Genomic DNA, 15,526 nt, shown 5'->3' on the forward strand with positions numbered 1-15,526 from the left:
CTAAGGCCCCTCCCAGCCCTGACATCCCCTGTTCTAAGGTCCTCCCAACCCAGAAGTCCCCTGTTCTCAGGTCCCTCCTAGCTCTGACATCCCCTGTTCTGAGGCCCCTCTCAGCTCTGACATTCCTTGCTCTGAGGCACTTCTCAGCTCTTTCATCCCCTGTTCTATGCTCCCTCCCAGCTCTGACATTCCCTGCTCTGAGGCCCCTCTCAGCTCTGACATTCCTTGTCTAAGCTCCCCTCCAGCTCTTTCATCCCATTCTAAGCTCCCTCTCAGCTCTGACATTCCCTGCTCTGAGGCACTTCTCAGCTCTGATATCCCCTGTTCTAAGCTCCCTCCTAGCTGGAGACCTTTTTTCGTCAAGTCCTGCACGGGAAATGCCCACTAGTAAACCCCTCCCTCACCCAGAGCTCTTCCCTCGGGGGTCACTGAAGGTGGCAGGGATCACTTGAACAGACTGGAGATGGCTCCTTGCTGCCCTGGGCTGGATCTCTTTGCAAGGATTCTTGCTGCATCAGCAGATCGGGGGCCTTAAAGCTGGCAGGGGCCTTAGCCGCCATCCAGTCCAGCGGCCACATTTTAGAGGAGGAAGCAGGCCCACGAACGGGGGCCAGGTGTTCCCTGGGCTCTCCTCTGCCCCGGCCACCTCCTGGTTGTTCAGGTCCCTAGGGCCCACGGCTTCTCTCTGCTTGATTCACATTCTGATCTTTCTGGGGACACAGTCCCTGCTTCGAGAATCTTTGATGCCTTGGAGTCAAAGACCTGGCTTCTTATCCAGGCTCTGCCATTGACGACTCATGTAACTTGGGGAGTTCCTCACCCGCCTGGGTGTCCTGTGAGGCTGCTGAGGCTGAACTTTCTGAGGGACTTGGGATCTGGGGTCTGGCTTGGGAGACTGTCGCATCTAGAGTCAGAAGAGACTTGATTTTTTTTTTCTTTTTCTTTTCTTTTCTTTTTTTTGCGAGGCAACCGGGGTTAAGTGACTTGCCCAGGGTCACACAGCTAGTGAGTATCATGTGTCTGAGGCTGGATTTGAACTCCAGGGCCAGTACTCTATCCACTGTGCCACCTAGATACCCCCCAGAAGAGACTTCAGAAGCCATCCAGCCCAACCCCCTTGTTTTATAGAGGGGAAACTGAGGCCCAGGGAGGTGAAGTGACTTGTCTGAGGTCACAGAGTAGTAATTAGCACAGGCAGGTAGGATTCGAACTTAGGCTTCTGACCATCACACTTTTGCCTGCACTACTGGGCCTCCTCTGCTTGGGACTATGAAAGACGGGCAGAGATGGGCCTTCCCTGAGAGGTTCACTTTGGACCCCACTCAAGCTGCCCTTTCTTCTTCCCCAACTAGATATCAACGAATGTTTAAGTATCAACGCTCCGTGTCCTATTGGGCAGACGTGCATCAACACCGAGGGCTCCTACACCTGCCAGAAAAACGTGCCCAACTGTGGCCGAGGCTACCACCTCAACGAGGAAGGGACGAGATGTGTAGGTGGGTAGAGGAGGGCCGCCGTCTGTGGCCTGGTGTCCCCGGGTCCAGTCATCGCTTGGGAGGGGAGGGATTCCCACCAGGAGTGTAGCCTTGAGTAAAGCTGCCTGCAAGTACACCTTCCTTCCAGCCCTTTCCCTCTTCTCTTTTCCCTTTCCCCTTCTCCCTTCTCTTCCCCTTCCTTACCCCCTCCCCTTTCCCCCTCCTCTTCCCTACACCCTCCCCTTCTCCTTCCTTTCCCCCTCCCCTTCCCCTCTCTAAGAGCCCAACAACACAGCCAGGTTCTCCACTCCCCCTTCTTGTCTTGCCAGATGTGGATGAGTGCTCCCCGCCCTCGGAGCCCTGTGGAGCGGGACATCTCTGCATAAACACTCCTGGCAGTTTCCGCTGTGACTGCAAGGCGGGTTACTATTTTGACGGAATCAGCAGAACATGTGCAGGTATGTGCCCAGCTGGCCTCCAGCTGGCTTTGGCCATGTCCACACTGCTGGGCCTGGCAGTAAAGGACTCTGATGTTTGTCAGCGGTCTGGGGAAAGGCTGAAGGCAGAGGACCCCAGCAACTTTGGCCAGGGCAGAGGAAAGACAATTTGGCATTGAAATGGGAAGGCCTTTGTCCACACTTTGAACTGAGCTGCATGACTTTGTACAAGTCCCCTGATTTCTTTGAGACTCGGTTTATCATCTACGCAATGGGGATAAAAATGTTGCCCCATTGCCATTCCCACAGAGCTATGAAGGAGTCAGTGACGGGATGGATGTCAGGCACTGTGGGACCAGAGGACGCTGAAGAAACAATGGTGACTGATTTCAGAGGCCATACTCAGCTGCCCCTCCTTCCTAGGCTTCCTGTATCTGTTCTGGACACGTTCTGTGTTGACTTATGACCGCCACGGCACACGTTGTCCAGCCGATAGAAGGGGAAGCTCCCTGAGGAGCAGAGCTGGTTTTGCATTCTCTGTGTACCCAGCGCTTAGCTTAGGGTAGGACAGGCACCCATCAACCATCAATTAACAAGCATTTGTGAAGCATCTACTACAGGCCAGACACATTCTGTTCTAAGGGCCTCCCAGCTCTGACATTCTCTGGGGGAGATTTCCACTGTGTCACTTACCCGGCTCTCCGTCTCCTCATGCGTGAAATGGAAAAATGAGTGCTGACAGAGGTGTATGAACACAATTGCAGAGCACCCTTTACACAGAGAAAGACAGATCTGAATCACTGGGAAAATGTGAGTCGCTCATGGCTGAGCCAATCGAAGGACAATTCTGCCTAAATTAATTTACTTATTCAGTGCCATATTGAACTACTAAATTATCACTTTATGGAACTGGAAAAGGATAACATAAAATTCATCTGGAGAAACAAGAGGTCAAGGATATCAAGGGAATTAATTTTAAAAGTGGGTAACCCGCCTGGCAGTGCCAGACCTCAGACTCTGATACGAAGCCATCACCATCAGAACAACTCGGCACTAGGGAAGACAAAGGGCAATCAGTACAACAGACACAATATACAGAAGCAAATGAGCACAGGAGCCTGAGGTCTGACACATGCAAAGACCCAGCTCTACGGACATGAACTCACCATCTGACAAAAACTGTCGGGAAAACTGGAAAGTAGTTTGGCTGAAACTAGGTCTAGACCAGCATCTCTCACTACATACCGAGACAAGCTCCAAAAGGGGACGTGACCTCGATGTAAACCATTAGAAACATACTACAGGAACAAGGAAGAAACGGAGCAGCTAGGTGGCGCGGTGGATAGAGCTCTTGCCTCAAAGTCAGGAAGACCCAAGTTCAAATGTAGCCTCAGACACTTGACACCAGCTGTGTGACCCTGGGCAAGTCATTTAACCCTGATTGCCTCACAAAAAAATGGTCTCTGGGTAGGAGAAGAGTTCATGGTCACAGAAGGTAAAATGGGTGATTGTGATTCCATAACATTGAAAAGTTTTTATACAAACAAAACCAAATCAGCTAAAATGAGAAGAGAAGCAGGTAAAAGGAGGAAAAATCTTTGCAATGAGTTTCTCTGATAAAGGTCTAATTTCTAAGATATACAGGGAATGGATTCAAGTTTATAAGAATAAGAACCATTTTCCTCCCTGATAAATGGTCAAAGGATATGAATAGGCAGTTTCAGTGGATGAAATCAAAGTTATCAGCAGCCATATTTTTTAAAATGCTCTAAATCACTCGTAATTAGAAAAATGCAGATTAAAACAACTGTGAGATACCACCTCACACCCATCAGACTGACTAGGATAACAAAAAAGAAAATGATAAATGTTGGAGGGGATGTGGGAAAATTGAAGCACTAATACACTGTTGGTGGAGTTGTGAACTGATCCAACCATTCTGGAGAGCAATTTGGAACTATGCCCAAAGGCCTATAAAACTGTGCATACCCTCTGACCCAGTAGTACCACTACTAAGTCTGCACCCCAAAGAGATCCAAGAAAAAGGAAAAGGATGTATACAAAATATTTCATAGACGTATACAAAATGTATGTATACAAAAATATTTCTAGCTCTTTTTGTGGTGGCAAAAATTGGAAATTGAAGGGATGCCCATCCATTGGAGAATGGCTGGACAAGCTGTGGTATATGATTGTGATGGAATACTATTGGACTATAAGAAATGGTGAGCAGGCAGACTTCAGAAAAACCTGGAAAGACTCACATGAACTGATGCTGAGTGAAGTGAGCAGAACCAGGAGGACAATTTCTACTGCACCACAACACTGTAAAGACAAACGGCTTTGAAAGATTTGGTAACTCTGATCGACGCGATGGCCCACCACGATTCCAGAGGACTTGTGATGAAGCATGAGGAGTGCAGATTGAGGCAGATTTTTTGCTCTTTGTTGGCTCAGGCCAATGTGGGTATTTGGCTGGCTTGACTCAACATATTTGTAGCTGGGGTTTTGTTTTTCTTGCTTTCTCAATGTTGCAGAGGGGAAAGAGGAAATGGACAATGAAGGTGGATCTTCATTTGAAAATTTAATTTAATTTAAAAAAGAAAGATCACTGACACCCAAAACAGCTGGGTTTGAATTTGGAGTTGAAGCACCTGGACTCAAATGTGGCCCTTCCACTTTGTGACTCGGGCAGGTTTGTGTTTTCCTCATCTGTAAAATGGCACTAGACCGTATGATAATATGTCTAGACCTGGAAGGGGCTTCAGAAGTTCTAGGACATCACTCACCTTGCACAGATAGGGAAATGAAGCCCAAGAAGGCCGACTGACTTCCTTGAGGACACAAAGGGACTAAAATGACCTCTAAGGTGCCTTCTGGCTCGGACATCTATGACCTCTGACCTTGACCAAGGGGTGTGGCCAGTTAGGACATAAGTGATTCATGGACCAAGCAGAAGGCACCCACTGACTCTGAGGTCCGTCTCCACCTGACAATGACCTGCAGCACGGAAGGCTTCTGGATTTAATCTCAACCCATATTTGTAGTGTTTCTTACACATAAACGTTTTCCTCCCAACACCCTTGCTGGGCTGGTAGAGTCAGGATGCATCTGCCAGATGAGGCACCCAAGGTCCAGAGCCCTGACATCCTCAGTGCTGGAAGCTTCAAGAGAGGTCCCGATGGCCCTTCCTTGTTGTGGAGGGGTCGATGCTCAGATGGGGGGTGAACTGGAGAGCCGTGGGAGGACCTGGGTGATGCTGAGGCCCTGTGATTCACGGACTCCGGGCCGGAACGGGGTCTTCCCATGCCTCACCCAGGGTGCCGGGCAGGGAGTCATTCCACAGCGCCTGGGACGGCGGCAGGAGTCATCAATCCCACTTCATGTCCCTCCTTTCAGATATCAACGAGTGCCGACGCTATCCCGGGCGTCTCTGTGGCCACAAGTGTGAAAACACCCCCGGCTCCTACCACTGCAGCTGCACCATAGGCTTTAAGCTTTCTTCTGACGGAAGATCGTGCGAAGGTAAGAAGCGAAGGACCGGGCCACGGCCACTGGGGCCAGTTCCACCCACCACCCTGACCGGGTCCTATTACCAAGTACAAAACCAGGGCCCAGCGCTGAGAGGCAACCGAGAAAAGCCACGTTTGGGAGGAGGGAGGAGTGGCTGCTGATCTCGGCAAGACCCTCAGCTACCCCCCTGACTGGGCAAGCGACTTCTCTGTCCAGGCCTCGGTTTCCTCCTCCAAAAATCGAGGAGGTTGGGCCAGATAATCTCTGAGGTGCATCCCCTGTTCTAAGCTCCCCCTAACTCTGGACGTTCCATGTGCTAAACTCCCTCCCATTTCTTGATATTTTCCGTCCTAAGTTCTTGACATTCCACGTTCTAGGATCCTTCTCCACTCTGACACTATTACATTCTGTGTTCTAAGGCTCTTCCAGCTCTGCCGTCCCAATGTTCTAAGCGCCTTCCCATCCCTTGACGTTCTGTCCTCTGGGCTCCCCCCAGCTCTGACACTCCGTGTTCTAAGCCCTGTCCCAGGGCTCACTGTCTAGGATGCGCAGGCAGCTGTTAGTTCATATTTTGCCTTTTTAAGGGAAGAGCAAACCCCGAGGGCATCTGCCCCAGCGCTCGGGCTCTCCCCTCGTTCCCGCATCCGCATCCGAAGGGCCGCTTTCTCTTCCAGACCTGAACGAGTGCAGCAGCAGTCCCTGTAGCCAAGAGTGCGCCAACGTGTACGGCTCCTACCAGTGTTACTGCCGCCGGGGCTACCAGCTCAGCGACGTGGATGGGATCACGTGTGAGGGTAGGACGCTGCCTGGCCGTGGGGGACGCTGGCCCGAGGGCCCCGGCCGCCCCTCCTCCCGAGGGCAGTGGGGGAGGGCCTGCTGGACGCCCACGGGGAAGGCTCTCAGTCCTTCACGTCCTCATCCATACCAGCAACCCACTGATTAGCCAGGACGTGGTGGGTCCACGCCGGCTTGTATGCTGAGGGAGCGGACCAGGGCCCACCCTCCCGGAGGCTTCGGGTGTGGGAGTGGGCTGGCCTGGACCCAGATCAGGCGCGGGACACGGGTCTGAGGGAGAGTCCAGGGTGAAGCTGGGATGGCATTTTGGTGGCCTGGGGAAGCGCCATCTTTCTAGCCTTCCTTTAAGCTAACAGAACCCAGAGAACCGATCCCCTAATCCCTGCCCCACGCTCTGGACCTGGCCCCCACCCTCTGCTGGGAGACTGGGGCGGGGGGGGGGGGGACAGGAGAGCACAGCAAAGGAGTTCCCCCATTCTTTCACTTGAAATAAATCTGGATCGATCTGGGTCATTCTTCTGTCACTTGTGTTCCACTGTTCCCTTCCCTTCTTCCATTCCTCATAATGGAATAAAAAGGGCGTTGGCATCACCCGCAGTGATGGCCGCTGGGAAGTTTTTCTTCTACTACTTCCCTGTAGCCTCTATGGCAAAGCAGGGTGGGCCAGGGAAATGTCGCTGGAACTGGAGTCGCAAACCCCGGGTTCAAATCCTGCCCCTGGTACTTAGTAGCTGCACCATCCTGGCAAGCCTCAGTCTTCTCCTCTATAAAATGGGAATGATAATAACAATGATGACGGTGGCGGTAGCCTCTGCTTCTAACAAAAGAGATAATCCCAGGCTTCTCCTTGGCAGATATCGACGAGTGCGCTCTGCCCACGGGAGGACACATATGCTCCTACCGCTGCCTCAACGTGCCCGGGAGCTTCCAATGCCACTGCCCAGCGACAGGCTACCGGCTGGCCGCCAATGGGCGGAGCTGTCAGGGTAGGTCTGGGAGGCTCAGCAAGGAGGCCCGAAGGACAACCAAGGGACGTGCACCCACTGTTCTGAGCACCTACTGACCCTCTAAGCTTAACTCTTCTTCCTGGCCTTTGGCTCGTCATACCCCCCACTTCTTCCCTTCCTCCTCTTCCTCCTCCTCCCCTTCCTCCTCTTCCTCCTCCTCCTCCTCCTCTTCCTCCTCCTCCTCCTCTTCCTCTTCTTCCTCCTCTTCCTCCTCCTCCTCTTCCTCTTCTTCCTCCTCTTCCTCCTCTCTCTCTCTCCCCCTCCCCCTCTGCCTCTCTCTCTTCCCGTTCAAACTTAATGAAGGGTCTGGAGGCTGGCAGATGAGTCCGGCACTGCCATCTGCTACCCGTGTAAACTTAGGCAGGTCCCCATACCTCTAGGGCTCAGTTTTCTCATTGACAAAACATGGGCTGAGGAGGGTTGTGGGGTTCCAGGATCTCCAGCAACCTTCTCAGTTCAAATGTTCCGTGACTCCAGTACAGAGTGAGGGGATGTGGGTTTAGATCCTACCTCCGAGACTTCCTCGCTCTGTGATGTTAGGCAAAGACCTTCCCTCTGGAACTCAGGCCCCTTATCTGTAAAACAAGGGGACTGGATCGGAGGGTTTCCTAGACCCCCTTCAACTCCAAGTCCTGTGATGGTAGAACGGCAGAGGAGGTGTGTCGTGGGCAAGGGGCAGGAAGGACCAACATTCCCTGAGAGCTCCAAGACAGGGCCGAGGTCCTTCCTAAGGGGGAGGAGATGGAGCCTCTGAGGAAGAAGCAGCTGTGGTCACCACAGTCATCGGTGACAAAAGCATACCTCAGACACGGGCCGTAGAAATGAGCCAGACAGGGAAACTGAGGCCCAGAGAGGGCTTCCCACTTCAAGAGGGAGCCAGTGAGGGGTTTGGTTTCTATTTCTTCCTCCATCTGGCTCAGTGTCCTAACAGGGCACACACCTCATTCTGTGACAGCGACATTTGGGGCAGAGACCTGGTTGTCTTGGAGCAGACGTTCTCCCCGCGGCAGCCGCTGCAGGGCTGACTCAGACCTTTGTTCTGGGTTCCACGTTCTCCTCCTCTTCATTCGCTGTCTCAAACGGATCCAACATAATCCACAAGCAGACAGTCCCCATGAAAGTTGAGAAAATAATCCTTAGGAGGAGTCCTACTTATTAAGCATCTACTCCGTGCCCTCGCTGTGCTCAGCCCGTGTCCTTGAGAAAGGCGTCAAATGGATGTTTTTATTAACCAACATTATTCTAAATAATTTTTTCTGCTTAGAGGGAAAAATATCCAGACTGACAGAGTCTGCTTATATCCTTGGATATCTCTCTAGCACAGTGGATCCCATTTAGTGTGAACCCCTTAAGGGTTCTTGAAGAAAGTCTGAGAGGTTTGAGCTAAAAATTCCTTAATGGTGTCTTAAGTGAGTGTATGAAGGTACCCAGGGGTGCACACCACATTTGTTTTTGCTGCCAGAGGTTTGAGGAACAGAAGGGAGCACTGCCCTAGCCCACCTACTTGGAAGTCACGTCTGTAGGATTCTGGAGTGCCAAATATTTCAGAGTCAAGGCTAAGTGAGGTTGCAGAGGTTAGACCGCAGTGCAGTTAAGTTTGCTTCATCAAAGAGAGAATGATAGTCACTTAGCTCTGTGTGGCACGTGGGGTGCTTGCTTGGAGAACCATTTCCTAAAGCCATCCAGCTGCCTTTGACCACGTCCTTCAAAGGTTCTCTCCCAGCTGGTCAAGGAACTTCAGAGTTACCCCTGTGACCCCAAGGAATCAGACATCTTCCTTCAGCCCCCCCCCCCAGGGCCTGGGGAAAGAGGGGAGTGCTCTGAGGTGGATCCATCTGGGGGTTCCAGGCCCTGGCACCAGTACTAGCCATGGGAAGAGTTCTTTGGGGCTGTGCTGGACGGAGGGTGGCGGGCCAGGATTAAAGGAAGATTTCTTCAGTAGGCTTCAGAATAGGCTCACCGGAAAGTGCAGGAGGGGCCATGGGAGTCTGTCTTCTTCCACACCAGGGTCGCCCTGTAGACAGAAGGTGTGTCAAGGCTTTACTTGGACCTAGCTCTTTCCTTCTACCAGTGACGGAGTCAGGCCTGGCTCATCTGATTCCCAGCCCACTTCACTCTGTGCCAGGCTTGGTCTCAGCCCTAGCCCAGGGTGCTACAGCCAGTACCGCTGCATAGGGATCGGGCTTTGGGCATTGAGTCCTTTGGGATCCCCAGTGGCGGGATGTCAGGGGAAGGCGTCCTGCACTCACCATCTGGTGTCCCCGACAGACATCGACGAGTGTGCCGCAGGCACCCACAACTGCTCCATCAACGCCACCTGCTTCAACATCCAGGGCAGCTTCCGATGTCTCTCCTTTGACTGCCCTGAAAACTATCGCAGATCTGGCGACACGTGAGTAGCCGGGTGCTCCTGGGGGGCTGGGGGTGTCAGCTCAGGGCTGGGCTGGGGTCGCTCCCCAGAGATGGGCTGATATGAAAAAGCCCACGTAATCCCTTCCTGTGCTGCCTGAGCTGAGTTTATTCTCCTACCGGTGTAAAAGTTTGCTCAGATATTCAGTTTGGGGTCGTGGTGAATACATGGAGAAAGCACTGTGATGTAACTGAAAGAGCGCAGGGTCTCTTCTCGGAGGAGTTGGGTTTAAATGCTGCCTCCTCTCTGTCAAGTCAGCCAGTCAGTCAACAAACATAGGAATCCCCTACTGTGTGCTAAGCACTGAGACTACAAAGAAAGGCAATTACACAGTCCCTGCTCTCAAGGAGGTCACAGCCCAGTAGAGAAATAATTTGCATACAACTCAGTGCATCCAAGACATAAATGGGAGTGTCTGTGAATGGGAGGGTACTAGCCTTGTGTCAGAGCAGGAAAGGCCTCCTGCAGAAGGCAGGGCTGAGTGCAGACCTGAGGGATCCAGAAGGCCTTCCAGGACTGACAGGGACATACCTAGAAGGCCTGGAGTTGGGAGATGGGGCGTCCTTTGGGAGGAACAGCTAGGAGGCCAGTGGAGACACAGCCTGTGGAGGGCAGGGCAGTGTAAGAACTCAGGCTGGGAAGGGCTTTCAAAGCCAAATTCCTTTGGCTTTTACGTTTGAACCTGGAGGTGATAGGGAGTCATTGATGCTTCTTGAGCAGGGGCATGGGGAAAACCACTTGAGTGGCTAAATGGACGATGGACCGGAGTGGGGAGAAACCGAGACAGCCAAAGAGCCAGGCCCAGCAGCTACCACAGTGGTCCAGGTCGGAAGGGATGGGGCTGTCCACTGTGTGCATGGAAAGAAGGGAACTGATGGGAGAGAGGCCGGGAAGGGGAAGCGCGAGCAGGACCATAAGAGCGATGTGGAGGGAGACGCCAAGGATTCGAGCTTGGCTGTCTGGGAGGGCAGGGCTGCCCACAGCAGAAGTGGGGAAGCTTTGGGGGAAGGATGATGAGCTTTGACTGGACGTAAGCAGGTTGGACCCCGTGGACCTAGAGGGGCCCTTGCCCCAGTCTTGATCTATGAATCCTGGACGACAAGGCCAGCATCTCCTTCCTAAGCTAGCCTAAGGGCTCTGGCGCTGGCCTCGTCTCTGCCAGGCCTTGCACACGTTACCCACGGTTCTCCTGAGCTCCTCTAAATTCCACAGTGGCCCACAGCTCTATCCCCCAAGGGCAGCCAGAGTACCTGGCATGTGGGAGGCACTTACCTAGTGTTTTCTGGTTGGTTGATGCCCAAAGAGCCCAGATTTCTTCAAGAAGAGAACGTCGTCATGATCCCAGTGCTTCTTTTAAGCACCAGTTAGTGAGCGGGTGGTGTCCAGAGGAGGAAGGGGCTAATGGAGCTTCCCAGCGATAGCCCACGCCCAGAAAGAAAGGTCTGATTATCTGGTCACGCATGGCAGACTCCTCAAAATCTCTCTATTGCCTGCTGGGTCCAATTCAAGCCCCTCAGCCTTGTATTCAAAGCCCCTCACAAACTGGCGACTTTCAGCTTTGTCTCAGAATATTCACTCCAAGTATTTTCTTAAGTGGGGATCCCTGACACCACCCCCCGCAGGGGTCTGTGGATAGATTTCAGGGGACTCATTAACTTGGAAGAGGAAAAAACCAGCATCTTTAAAGAACAGAATTGGTTTGCTTTGTAATCTGGTACAGTTTATGTATTTAGAAACATTCTTCTAAGAAGGGGGCTGAAGGTTTCCCCAGGCTGCCAAAGGGGTCCATGACGCACAGGAGGTGAAGACCTCCTGCTTTAGATGCACCCCACTACATACGTAACTGCCCAGACTCCACACCTTTGCTTCTGTGGTTTTGCTTACCTCTTATGCCATCCCCTTTTTAACTGGTGAATTTCTAACCATCCTTTAAAGATGAGAGTTAGGCCAGGCAGCACAGACTGGTGTAGTTTATAGAGCTGACCTGGGTTCCTGCTAGGCAAGTCACTTAGCCCCAGAGTGCTCTGGCCAACTCCTGAGGATGCTTAGATTTCTAAGAAGGTGCTATCTGACATTGGCAGAGGAAGTTCCCTCACCTGGGAGTTCCTTGCCCCAGAGGGGTCAAACAGGAAGCCCCTGAAGGGCCCAACTCTCTCTAGTGGGAACTGGATCAGATGAAAATGTTCTCTTTGAGCTTGAGGCCAGAGAAATTCCAGGTCCCGATGCTGGCCCATTAGACCTCCCCTCATAGCCCCTGACTCCATGGAATCTGCCCTGATCCCTCCTGCCACCAAAAGCCAGTTCAAAAGGGCTTTCTTCCTTATATTTCTGGCCTCAGGACTCGTTTGCCTGTTTGAGCCACTCTTACTGTATTTGTTTAGGTGAATGTCCTCTCCCCATTAGATTATACATTTTTGGGAGGAGACTGTCCAATTTGAGGCTTCAGATGGGATGCCTCTCCCCTGTTCACTGCAGTAGCTGCTGGAGCTTTTGTTTTCTGGGCCTGAGAAGGAGCCAGGGTGACGGCTCAAGGCTGCTGTCCCTGACTCCTGGGCTCCCACAGTGCTCTGGGCAGCCACAGGTGTGGGATCCTGGTCCTGGCACCCACCAGGCTGGCCCAGTGATGGCTGAAAGGCAGCCAGAGCCTCCATCAGGCATCCCGTTTTCTTCAGTGTCTGATCCCTCTCACTGCCACTGCCTTCCATCCCAGACTGTGTCTTTCTGCCTCAGTCCCGCTCCCTGTCTGCCTTCTGGGCGCTCCCTCTAGGAAGCCCATCAGGGCTGGCCGGGCCCTGGGAACAGAGGCCCTCGGACCTCTCGGTGGGTGGGGAGGCTTTCTCCCAAAGCAGTCAGACGTCTGGGGCTGTTCTCCCCCTTCCTTGGGCCTGCAGCCGCTCCCTCCCTGGGAGGCCGATCTTGGACTCCTCTTTGGGGTCTAGGGGTTTGAATCAGGCTTCGTTCCCAGGGCATCTGCCCCTGACTTGTTTACCACCACAAAGCCTAGGAGCAGTCTTGTTGTGGCTGCAGCCCTGAGAGCCACACACAGCCGGGTGCCCAGAGCCCAGGCCGCTGCCTGAGGTGGATTTTCTGGTGTTGCCGGTCACAGGCTCAAACACTTAGAAATGGAAGAGACACGGGTGACCATCTAGTCCAAGCCCTTCGCTTTATAGATAGGGAAACTGAGGGAGGACCTGAGGCTGTCCAGGGCACCACCATCCTTCCAGGGCCCCAACTTCCCAATCTCAGGGCCACCATCCGGTGGTCCATTCTCTTGTTCAGCCCGCTTGTCTGTTCTGTGGCTAAACCATGTCACTTCTTTCATTACAATGTCTCATCACCCTTATTCAATAATCTCCTAATGGGTTTCCCTGTCTCAGGGCTTCATCCTCTCCAATTCCTCCTACACATAGCTGTAAACACTATTTTTCCGAAGTCTGGGTCTGACTCTGTGACTTCCTGGCTTCTTACGGGGGTGGGGGATGGCTAATGCAAAAGGAAGGAGTGGGAAACAAAGTGTAGTGGATGTAGAATGCCAAGAAGGCTGGCCAGGCTGCCCTGCGAAGTGCGGGAAGGAACAAATACAAAGTCCTCTCTCTGGCTGGTAAAGCTCTTCCCAACTTAGCCCCGCCTACCTTTTTAGTGTTCTTAGTTTCTGCCTTCTCTCCTCACGAGCTCCAGGATCCAAATTCCCTGGCCTCCTTCCTCGTCCTCCTCCTCTACAATTCTAACCCCCAGCATATCTTAGATAAGCCACTGATGAACTAGCACTGTAGAAAAGCACATCAACAGTCCTCATCCACTTTGCTTGTCCTGTATGGATTGTTAAGCTGGTCTGTAGAGGGACTGTGACTCTCGTGGAGGCTGTAGTATTCTGGGACATAATAACAGTAATACTACCTCTGGTTGTTAGGTATTTGGTGCCCTCTAGAAGCTTGAGGAGGGTTCAGCTAGCCTCCACACAGAGAAGCTAGCCTGATGCAGCTTCTCTTAGCTATCAGCTACCTGGTGGGAAGATGGAGGATGGAGGAGATGGAGACAGTGGGCAGACGTTGTCTCACGGAGCATCCCTCCTGGGTACCCCCATGAGGCCAATTCAGGGGGAGAGCCATGGGCTCCCCAGGGCTCCCAGACTCCTTTCCTTTACCCATGGTGACTTTCATCATCCAGGATCCCTGTAGTTGGACTCTATCCACACGATAATCAAGACCTCTCATGTGGGTGGTATTTGGCCCCAATGCTGGTGGCCTTGTATCTGCCAGTGCAGGAACATGGCCACATGGCAGGCAAGTAGCTGCAGAAGTGGTCTGGGGTCCTCTGCCTTCACTCCTGGCCTCTGGGAAGACAAGGTAGCTCACCAAAACCAGCCCCAGGGTTTCTTTTATTCTGGCGGTCACGCTGGTGGTCTTGTAGCTCTGAATGAGTTGGGGTTTGTTCCTTGTCAGTGGGGGAGAGGAGGAACTGCATGGAAGACATATTAGGACAATGCCGAGAAAAGATGAGGAAAAACAAATTTGTGTAGATTTAATGGTATAGGATTTCCAAGAATTTTCTTCCTACCACCCCTGGGAGGGAGTGAGGGAGTGAGGGAAGGTCCTCTGTAAGAAGAGGGCATTGCCAGGTCTAATGCCTCCTGGGTTTGCTCTGGTGCTTCCCAGGACACAAGAAACTCTCAGCAATGCCTCCCCTGCCCCTCCATGCCCCCAACCAATTCTGTCTTTGGACCTGGCCCTAGGGAATAGCTAAAACCAATGGAATCCCCAAGGGGCTGGTCCAAAGAACCCTGAGACCCTCCCAGGAGCTGATGGTGGATGTGGTCAGCAGCAGCAGCAGCATTTAGAAAGCTCCTGAAGGTTTGCAAAGTGTTACACAAATATCTCATTTTATCCTCACAACAACCTTACAGATGGGGAAACTGAGGCACAGTGAGCTTGGCCTGGGGTTGTAATGTCTGAGCCTGGGGTTGAATTCGGGTCTATGCAGAGCACTAACCACCGGGGTGCCGCCTAGGGGAGAAGGACTGCGAAGAGATGGGGATTTGGAAGGAAGGCCGAGAACTTTAATAGGGTCACTGAAGTCCTGGTGCCACAGGAATGGGGCTGGACCAGATGTCAGTGTCAGCCAGAAGACGTCCAGGTCTGCTCCGCTTGAGTGCCCTGGGGGAGGTCACTCCTCAAGTGGACTGAGATGATGCCCAAGGTTCTTCCAGATCTAGGTTCCATTGGGCTGTGAGCTGCTGTTTTTGCTGCTGCTGCTGCTGGGTGATGCAGTGGGGGAGGGGGTTTGCACCCATCTCAGTCACTCACTGGGTGACCTGGGGCAAGCCTCTGAGCCTCAGTTTCCTCACCTGTCCAACGAGGATGAGGCTCTCTGTAGCACTTAGCTCACAAAAGGCTCACATGTGATAGTCGGTGAAGCGCTTTTGCAAGCCTAAAGGGCTGTAGGAATGTGAGCTGTCCTCAGACTTCAGACCTGGCCCTCCTGACCCCTCACCCTTGCCATGGGGCTTCTGCCTGAGGGCCTGCCAGAGAGGTGCCCAGGCTGGGGTGGGATAGCCTCTGTTTTACCTCAAAGGGAAGTCTAAGGAGATCCCCACACCCATGACCCCTCCAGGGGTACTGGAGCACTGGAGGGAGAGCCATGGAGGGAAAAGATGAGGACCTCACATTAGTGGCTATCCAAGAATGCTTCTGCCCCCATTTCTCTTTCTCCTCCTTTTCTTTCCTATTTTCTCCCTTTTCTCTCTTCTCTTTCCCTTCCTTCCTTTCTCTCTCTCTCTCTCTTTCTTTCTTTCTTTCTTTCTTTCTTTCTTTCTTTCTTTCTTTCTTTCTTTCTTTCTTTCTTTCTTTCTTTCTTTCTTTCTTTCCTTCCTTCCTTCCTTCCTTCCTTCCT

The 15,526-nt window shown here is 52.5% G+C and overlaps 1 protein-coding gene across 2 annotated transcripts in view; it reads left to right on the top strand.

Annotated features, from left to right (window-relative positions):
• Positions 1-15,526, top strand: part of FBLN1 (fibulin 1) — a 74,339-nt gene that overhangs the window by 36,518 nt on the left and 22,295 nt on the right. For both annotated transcript variants that reach the window (XM_027854251.1, XM_027854252.1), the window contains exons 9-14: positions 1,353-1,496; positions 1,805-1,933; positions 5,312-5,437; positions 6,100-6,219; positions 7,075-7,206; positions 9,496-9,619. In XM_027854251.1, coding sequence (XP_027710052.1) covers positions 1,353-1,496; positions 1,805-1,933; positions 5,312-5,437; positions 6,100-6,219; positions 7,075-7,206; positions 9,496-9,619 — 775 coding nt within the window. The remainder of the gene's footprint in view (positions 1-1,352; positions 1,497-1,804; positions 1,934-5,311; positions 5,438-6,099; positions 6,220-7,074; positions 7,207-9,495; positions 9,620-15,526) is intronic.

This window comes from Vombatus ursinus, unplaced genomic scaffold (assembly GCF_900497805.2).
Source record: "Vombatus ursinus unplaced genomic scaffold, bare-nosed wombat genome assembly UNPS02010394.1, whole genome shotgun sequence".
In the NCBI taxonomy this organism is placed as follows: domain Eukaryota; kingdom Metazoa; phylum Chordata; class Mammalia; order Diprotodontia; family Vombatidae; genus Vombatus; species Vombatus ursinus.